Source organism: Amaranthus tricolor, chromosome 11 (genome assembly GCF_026212465.1).
Source record: "Amaranthus tricolor cultivar Red isolate AtriRed21 chromosome 11, ASM2621246v1, whole genome shotgun sequence".
NCBI lineage: Eukaryota > Viridiplantae > Streptophyta > Magnoliopsida > Caryophyllales > Amaranthaceae > Amaranthus > Amaranthus tricolor.
The window spans coordinates 12,341,216-12,350,901 of record NC_080057.1 but is presented as its reverse complement, the minus strand read 5'-3'; the positions used below and the strand labels follow the sequence as shown (position 1 = coordinate 12,350,901).

Genomic DNA, 9,686 nt, shown 5'->3' with positions numbered 1-9,686 from the left:
GAACGATACGAGGAGGTGGACATGTTCAAAGGAAAACACATCAAAATAGGGAAAGATCTTCCAGATGAGGTCAAGCGAGGTATCATGGCCACCATCGCCGAGTTCCGCGACATCTTCGCTTTTTCCACGGAAGAAATGCCTGGCATACCAACTAGAGGTGTTCATTCGGGTCATCGGGTGGGTTTTGGACATGTATAATTTGGCTCGGTCGAATTTCGAATCGGTAAATTTTCGGTTGTATGCAACAAGGGGTCATACTCGGGTCAGATTGGTTAGTTACGGGTCGGTTTAACAATGGTTGTTCACATTATTGGGTACAAACTAGTTTGTTATCGTTTGAAATTCGAGTCGCGTGTCAATCGAGATCGGGTTGTCATCGGTCTAACATTATTTCGGTTTTTTCGGGCACAAATCGGGTTCGAGCTTTATTTTTCGAGTAGTTATCGGTTACGAACAACTATTGATCGGGTCAATATCAAAATAAGTTAATAGTCGGGTTTTTAATTGATGTATGCACATTTACTTACAAAAAATAATTGCCGATTGTTTTATCAGATATAGCAGATCAATTTATTTCAATTAGTTTATATATATATATATATATATATATATATATATATATATATATATGAGACTATCATTTAACAATGCATCATGTTGCTACTTTTGATAATTGATTGAATATTAAAACTTGATTTGTTTGAATGACTAACAATAATCTAAACTATCTTATAGGCTATTACATACTTAGACTTATTAGTATTATTGAGTACTCTAAACTAATAGTCTCTCTAATTCAAAGTAATTCTCTCGATTTCTTTTTAGGCTTGTTACTAACTTATTAGAAATTTAGAATATATTACTAGAGGGAGAATTTATGGAAATTTCAAATGAGACATTTGTTTTTAATTAGAGGGAGTATAAGCTATTAGAATATACATTACTCTATTACACTAATAATCGATCGTATTTCTAAGTTTGATAATTGAAAATTATTATAATAAAAAGAATTAGATTAATCAAGTAATCATAACCATTTTATATGATATTATGTATTTATACTTATTAGTGACCTTGAATACTTTAAACTAATAAATCTATTACACTAATAATTGATCGAATTTAATGTATAACTAAATATTGTTTAGAACTAGACCTATTGGAGTGAATGAAATTAATACAAACTATCTTATAGTTATAGACTATCATTGACAGTTAACTCAACGTTATTACTTATTACTGATCTTGAATGCTCTAAACTAAAGTAATTTATAGGCTATTAATAATCGATCGTAATTCAAAGTTCACTTATCGTAATTCGATCTATTATAGTAAATGAAACTAATACTCCACCTTTTTTGTTACTTTGAATTAAGTAGCCTAAATTATGCAATTTGACCAAATTCAATAATAAAAATATTTAATATTTGATATACAATATTTAATATTTATATTACTCAAATAAATTATTTTAGATAACTAAATGTCCAATTTGATGAATATATTACTCAATAGATACATCACTTATTCTAAGTCGTTGATCTTTGTATATAGAGGTGTGAGATAGGGATGGCAATTCAGTCCGAATCCGCCCCTGATTCGACTCGATCCGAGGATTTTAATCCGATTCGACGTGTTTATATATAAGTTATTTAATAACCTCATAATTCTAAATAATTCTTATTCAATTTTATTGCTAATCAGTTTTATTAAGAAAATATTCATTAAAATAGTATTTACCATTAATTAAATTTAAGACATTGATGATGTGTAATGTGGATGAATGAATGGTTTATATAATGTCCACCTCATCAATTCTAAAAAACTTTCAATTACCAATTACATACAACTATGAATGCCACATGAATTTTAGATTTTAACCATTGATTTCAAAATGGTTTCATTCTTAGCCCTTCATTATTTTTCTCATAAGAGTAAATAGAAAGCAATAGAAAGCAAGATAAGTCTAGATTGAAGTGTTGAAGAAACATCTAAGTTTTTGTATTGTTCTACTTCAGTATGTTTCTAAGGTTTTTGTAATGTACTTATTGGTTTATAATTGATATCAATATCATGGGGAATCTTATTTATTTATAGATAATCTTATTTACAATGTTTCAATATTAGAAATTAGTTTTCAAATATTCAAAAAATCATAATTAGAAAACAGAGGATAGTCGTCTTTTGGACATGCCTTGTTTAGATCCGTAAAATCAATGCACATCCTCCATTTTCCATTTGACTTCTTGACGAGAACGACGTTAGAAAGCCATTCGGAGTATTTGCACTCCCTGATGAACCCTGCTTTTAGTAATTTTTCAACTTCTTCTTTGGCAGCCTCTATTCTTTCTTTCCCCTGATGTCTTAGCTTTTGCTTCACGGATTTGTAGCCTGGTTTTATGTCAAGTTTGTGGCATATGACACTTGTTGGTATTAGAGTTCAAATCTAACCCGACACGAAAATCCGACCCGGAATCGAAAATTATCCGACCCGAAAAAATGTTAATTTTTCAGGTTTACCGAACCGGCATTATCCGAACCGATAATGCACTCGAATCGTTTGATAACTGAAAAGGGCAAAATCGAACTCGAACTGCAACCGAATTTTATAACCGACATATAAACGTTAACCGATGTTACCCGAACTCAACAGTGATCGACCCGAGTCAAATCCGACCTGAATTATGCATGTAACCGAATGCAACCTGACTAAAATCGATTAAGATTTAACTGTTTTTAACTCGAATTGATACAAACCCGAACCGATTATTAATCGAACTGTTATAAATTCGAATCAATTTTCACCTAATTTCAGCAAATTAGGTCCAATTTCTTATCCCCAAAATAGATCGTTTGGTGGACTCCATGGTAGGCCACGCCCTATTGAGCTTCATGGATGCTAACGCAGGTTACCATCAAATCGCTTTGCCACAGAAGACCAGCCGCACACCGCATTCATTACAAATGCCGGCGTGTACTGCTATAAAGTCATGCCCTTTGGGTTAAAAAATGCCGGAGCCACTTATCAGAGAATGGTCAACAAGGTCTTCCAGTCCCAGATAGGACGAAACTTGGAGGTATACGTGGATGACATGATCACAAAAAGCAAACAGGCGTCCGAGCATGCCGCGGACTTACGTGAAACATTCATAACCCTTCGTGAACACCAAATGTGATTCAACCCTAACAAGTGCGTGTTTGGAGTCATCGGAGGAAAATGTCTTGGCTTTCTCGTGGACGAGAGAGGGATCAAAGCAAACCCAGACAAGATCCGGGCAATTCAAGATATGAAATCCCCTATGTTTGTAAAAGAAGTCCAAAAGCTAACAGGGTGCGTGGCCGCCTTAGGGAGATTCCTATCCAAGTCCGCGGACAAATGCTCGCCTTTCTTCAACACCCTTAAACAAAGCAAGTTCGAATGGACAAGAGAAGCCGAGGAATCCTTCCACCAGTTAAAAGAGCACTTGTCCTCTTTGCCAAAACTAGTTTCTCCCATCAACGGGGAAAAGCTAGTCTTATATGTCTCGGTCTCCGAATACTCACTGTCAGGAGTATCAGTCGCTGAAAGAGAAAAGAAGCAGTTCCCCGTGTACTACGTAAGTCATGCCTTTCGAGGCTCGGAGGGAAACTATAGCGAAATGGAGAAGGTCTTATTCGCAGTCGTGATGGCAAGCAAGAAATTGAAACCGTACTTTCAATCCCACCAGGCCACCATCCGAACCAGCTAACCTTTGAAAAAGATTCTGGAAGGGAAAAACAAATCAAGCCGCGTCACAGACTGGGCTAATCAACTTGCAGATTTCGGCATTGAATACGAGCCACGAACGGCAATCAAAGCCCAAGCCCTGGCTGACTTCATTGCTGATAGTACCATCCCTCATCATCCCGAAGCCAATCAAGAATGGAAATTGTATGTAGATGGGTCCTCCACGCAATCAGCAAGCGGAGCGGGACTTCTAATTGTATCTTCCGTCGGGGTTCGCATGGAAAGGGTAGTCAGATTCAAATTTGCGGCATCTAATAATGAGGCAGAATATGAAGCATTACTCTTGGGGCTTAAAATATGCGATGAAGCCGGGGCTAAATCCTTATCCACCTTTTTCGACTCCCAATTGATAGTCGGGCAAGTGAACGGGGAATTCGAGGCGAAGGATGATAGCATGAAGATGTATTTGCAACAAGTAAGAGAATTTGTCGAGAAATTCGACAAATTCACATTGGTTCACATCCCAAGATCCCAAAATGCACAAGCCGACTCCCTGGACAAACTTGCCAGCTCAGCCGAAACATCCGCGGCCCGTGATATCATCTGGGAAGTGCTTCCTAACCCTAGCATTAACTTCATGGTCAACACCATCGATAGATTAGAGACATGGATGGAACTATACATCAAATACTTGCAAAATCAAATGCTCCCCCAAGACGAGAATCAGGCAAAAATGCTTCAAAAGAAGGCCGGATGGTTCGAACTCCACGAAGGAACGCTCTACAAAAAATCATATACACATCCCTTTCTGAAATGTGTTTCTCCTGAAGAAGGAAACTACATCCTTCGCGAAATACACGAAGGCGGATGTGGAATACATCAAGGAGTACGAATTGTAATTTGCAAAGTCCTCAGAAATGGATACTACTGGCCCTCTCTCAAGGGTGATGTCGAAGCACTGATCAAGCGATGTCCCCAATGCCAGTATTATTCAAAGATAGGAAGAAAACCATCTAACTATTTGTCCGCCATTCAAGCTGTCCTACCCTTTGACAAATGGGGTATAGATCTCCTTGGCCCCTTCCCACCAGCCAAGGGACAACGAAAGTTCATCATCGTGGCTGTCGATTATTTTACCAAATATGTGGAAGCCGAGGCCCTTAGCTCGATTACAGACAAGCAAGTCTGCCAGTTCATATGGCGAAATATCATCACAAGATATGGCATTCCTCGCGTAATCATCACCGACAATGGGAGACAGTTTGTCAGCAAGCACACAATAGAGTACTGCGACATGTTCAACATTCAAATCCGATTCAGTTCAGTATCCCGACCTCAAACAAATGGCCAGGTCGAGTCAGCGAACAAGGAAATTATGAACGGCATCAAAAAGAAAGTGGAAGGGGCAAAAAGGCACTTGGGATGAAGAACTACCCGGCATTCTGTGGGCAAGCCGAACAACAATTAAAGAAGCAACGGGACACACACCATTCTCCCTGGTATACGGGTCTGAAGCCGTGCTCCCCGTAGAATTAGGTATTCCCTCCACGAGAGTCAACTACTACTCGCACAGCGAGAACGAACTAGAAAAAAGAACAAATTTGGATTTACTACCAGAGACAAGGGGGAATGCCCTGTTAAAATCGATAGCCCAAAAACAGAAAATGGTCCGCAGCTTCAACCGTCATGTCAAAACAAGACGTATTTAAGTTTGTGACTTCGTCCTCCGCAAAATCGAAGCTACAGGAAAGATAGTAGAGAAAGGAAAGTTAGGAGCCAACTGGGATGGCCCATTCAAAGTTATCCGCGTCATCAAACCAGGGACGTTCGAATCAGAAGACGTAAAAGGAAAGAAATTACCCCGGCCGTGGAATGGAGATCACTTGAAGAAATACTTCATTTAGTAAGATTCACAAGAGGCCACAGTCAATAATCACTAGTTTCATTCAAGTACCAACTTGTCAAGCCGTGTTATCATTTACATTTTCATTGTTATCATCTTCATCGTCGATTACAAATTCATTATCAATATAACTGAAGTTTCAGTATTTTCAGACTATCCAACTTCAAAGCTTCAGCATTCACACATATTCGGTTATATTCTACTTTCTCATTATCATCTAGTTTTCAAATATTGCAAATCTTATTAAAATCAGTACTTTCCACAAAGAAATCAGTGACCTCGACAAGTCGGACCCTTTGAAAGGGGTCACAAGATCAAAATCAATTTGAGTTAAAATCAGTGATTCATATAAATCCGACAGAAATCAGTGACATCCATAAGTCGGACCCCTTGAGAGGGGTCCAATGATCAAATTTATTCTATGTATATTTGGAACTCAGCGTTCTCCATTTTGGTCGGTGGGAATCCGCGGACCATAAAAGTATATTTAAAGTATCCCGACTATAAATATTTAAAACGTCAAAAATCATCAACATAGACTAAACAAATCGTCATTCAAATTACAAGGCCCAAATATTCAAATTCCAAATTAAATCAAATTACAAATTCGTCAAACTATAGTTCAAATTATAAAATATTCAAACGTCATTCAAGAAGGCGTCAACATCCACCTCAGGTTTTCCGAACGCAGCAGCTGTGGAGACCCGGCCACCCCCTCGTCAAGGCTCGGGGTGAAGCTTACAAAATCTTCAATGTTGAACAGCTCCACCTCGATCTCTGACAGTTCCTTGGACAAGCCTTGGAGGTTTTTCCCTTCATCGATTATTAAATTTGATAAATCTAAGCACAAACTCTCCAGTTTAGAAAGCGCCAAGTTCTCAAGGGCATCCGAGGCCGAAGGAGGATAGAGAGTTAACTGATCCAAGTCAAGGCATAATGTCTCCTTCTCAGCTTCCATATCAACCTTCTCCAGCCAAGCTCTCTCCTCCTCCACGTCCCAGTTAGGGTCAACCAGCACCGCCGACTCCCGCTCTAAAACCAAAACCAGGTTAGTCAAAGCTTCGTCTCCCTTTTGATTGGCCATTTGTTGGAGAGAATCGAAGTCGACGCGTAACTCCGCGGCAGCCAGACGATATTTCTCATCGTTGATCCTAGAGCTGGTGTCCATTATCTCCACTGTCAGATCTCCCAAAAAACTTGACGCTTCCGGCTATCCCTAGCTATACGTGCTCGTCTTTCCGAATGAAGTTTGTACACTTTAGCCGCGGATAGCAAGGTCTTGAACTTAGCCAAATCATCTGACACCTGATGCATGAGAGGCTGGTTCTGATGAACCAGCCTGGCGTGAATATCCATCAGGCGCCCCGTTTCATGGCCGAGGGTGGCAGACATATTCGAAGCTGCGTCCAAGCTCCCAATGGTCTCCTCTAACTGCTTCTTGGCCCTCTCCCGCCACTGTTCAGTCCTGACCAAACGCACCTTTAGTTCGGCGCATTTGGCCAGTTTTTTTCTTTTAAGCCCGACAGCTCGCCCAATTCTTCTCGGACCTTCTTGAGCTCCTCGCTCTGCTCATCGCAGCGGGAGGCCAGGGCAGCTAGGGTCTCCTTGTATGCGGCACTTTGACGGCTCAAGTTTAGCTCAAAGGACAACCTTAAAAAAGTCTGCAAAATAACGAGGATTAAAATCCATGTATAGATGACTTATTAAAAAGACAGAGTAGATGATGTTACCTCGGCCGCGGAAGCTTGGAATTGACGCACTCTATCGGAGGGAGACAGGGACTCCAAATGATCGACATCCACTTTGCTAACTAAGTGCAAAGTCGCCCTGTTGAATCGGGTAATCATGCCCTTATGCCCCAAGTCTGTAAACAGGGTGTTGTGTTTGAAGGGCAAAACTTCACGACGACGATACACCTCTGCGATATGTAATTCTGGGGTGGCAGCTGACTCCCCCACCTTCTCCTTGCCCTTGCTGGAGACAGCCGCCACCCTGACCAGAGGGGTAGACACCTCCCCCTCCGCCGACCTCACCTGTAGAGGCACGGCCGTCCTTATAGTGTCCACGAAAGTTTTCTTCGTGGCACTTTCAGCATGGGAGGAGGAGTCTCTCTTCCTCTTCCTCTCCTTCTTCTCTTTCTTCTCCTTCACTTCCTTCTGGAGAGGGATCACCCTCTTAGATTCATCAGGGATGTGAACCCTCCTTCTCTCCTCGAGAAGTCGGAAAGCCTCCCCTTCGCTGGGCACTTCGTCCAGCCCCTTTTCGACCGTGGCCGAATCCTACAAAGAGAAAAAGTCAGAAAATTCCTCGTAGCTCACTTATAGAAAACATGAAAGTATACCTTGGGTGGAAGAGGCAAAGGCTTCTCCGCGACCCTCTGGTTAGCCCGTTGAGCAAATTGCAGGACACTGAATTTCTTCATCATGTCTGGATTCTTTGCCTTTAAATTCTCCTTGGCGATCTCTAAAAAATCAAAAGTTAGAAACACGTAAAATACAATGGTAATGGAAAGAGCCAACGACCGCGTCAGTAAATTAACATTGCGGGATTCCGTTACTAAAACCCGAAAGATTAGGTTTGATGTCAAAAGAAGTCTTGATGTTCCACCCCCCAGAACTGTACAAATAGGCGAACTTCGTCTTATACCCCTTCTGGTTATCAGGGAGGTCGTGGACTATCTTTAGCCCACGACTGTGTGTAACGGTTATCCACCCGCAACCATGCAATTGGGAGTCACATAATCAGGCTCTAAAAATGTATCTAACAGCTGTTAGTGTTGGAGGCACGGCCAAAACTTTACATAAAATCAAAAACGCCCCAATACAGCCCCATTCATTAGGGTATAACTCAGGCACAGAAACGTTCAAAAAATCTAACACTTCCCTAAAAAAGGGATGAAGAGGAAACCTAAGCCTAACTCGAAAGAAGGGAAATGTACAACTATACAATGTGGAGGGGGAAACCTAACAGTGTCATAGTTCCCCGGAGTAATGATGTTTAAATCATCCTTCAAACCCCATTTCAGAGAGATGGCATCTCGTTGTTTTTCCAAGTCCCAGGATATAAAGTAGAGGAGGAACCGGCATCGCGCTTTCCTTTCCAGAAGACTCGGCTGCTCCCTCGATCTTTTCCATATCTACATACAATAACCCTTCCAGGAGTCGATTCATTATCTCCGGTGTATATATAGGGGATACAGACGGCTCGTCCCCGGTCTTTATTGATTCGTAATAAGGGGTGATTCTCATGGCACTACTATCATCCGAATCATTTAATAACAATCCCTCCTTATTAAAACGTCTACATACTACCAAAGGAAATTTCGTCGGGTTAGCAGAGTTAATGTCCAAGTTAGCTATTGTTCCATGAGTAGCCACGGCATCCATGTTAGCAATAGTCATAAGGTAGTAGTCGAAATTTGTAAAGAATAAAAACTAGTTTCATGAACTAATTTAAAGCCCTACTAACATTTAAGAACACGAAGAACAGTTTGAAGAAATTCAAAAATTTGAAGGAAAATTTGAATACCTTGTTTGAAGAAATTTGGAAATTTGTCAGGAATTTGATGAAGTTATGTCAGAAACCTTGAAGATCTTCAAGAATTTTGTCAGAAGTTTGAAGGATGGTTGGTGGTTGTAAGAGCTTATCTCTCTACTTTCTCTCACTAATAACTTGAAAAATGAAGGAGATATTATGAAGATTAGGTGAGAGGGAACTGTTCCGAAATCCCTATTTATTGTAGCAATAAATGCTTAACCTCACACTTAAACGCCCTTAAAACGAGAAGTGAAATCCGAAACTAAAACCGGGAAGTCGACAAGTCGGACCCTCAATGTAAGGGGGGTTAGGGATAATTTTTCTAGGTATCCAGTCACCCAGCTCTCAAGAAATCGTAGGGTCGATAAATCGGACCCCCAATGAGAGGGTCAATATGGATAATTTTCCTAAGTATTTACTTGGCGTTATCCGTGAAGTCGATAAGTCGGACCCCCAATTAAGGTGGGAGATATGAAATTTTTCTATGTATTTCATCACATGAATATGTCCGGGTAGTTGATAAGTCGGACCCCCAAGGTG

At 40.5% G+C, this 9,686-nt stretch overlaps 1 protein-coding gene across 1 annotated transcript; it reads left to right on the top strand.

The window, feature by feature from the left end:
• Window positions 1-3,287: 3,287 nt before the first annotated feature.
• On the top strand, window positions 3,288-5,639 carry LOC130826503 (uncharacterized). The gene is made up of 4 exons (XM_057692086.1): window positions 3,288-3,688; window positions 3,767-5,119; window positions 5,237-5,407; window positions 5,528-5,639. The coding sequence occupies exons 1-4, from the start codon at window positions 3,288-3,290 to the stop codon at window positions 5,637-5,639; spliced, it is 2,037 nt and encodes a 678-aa protein (XP_057548069.1).
• The last annotated feature ends 4,047 nt before the right edge of the window (window positions 5,640-9,686 follow it).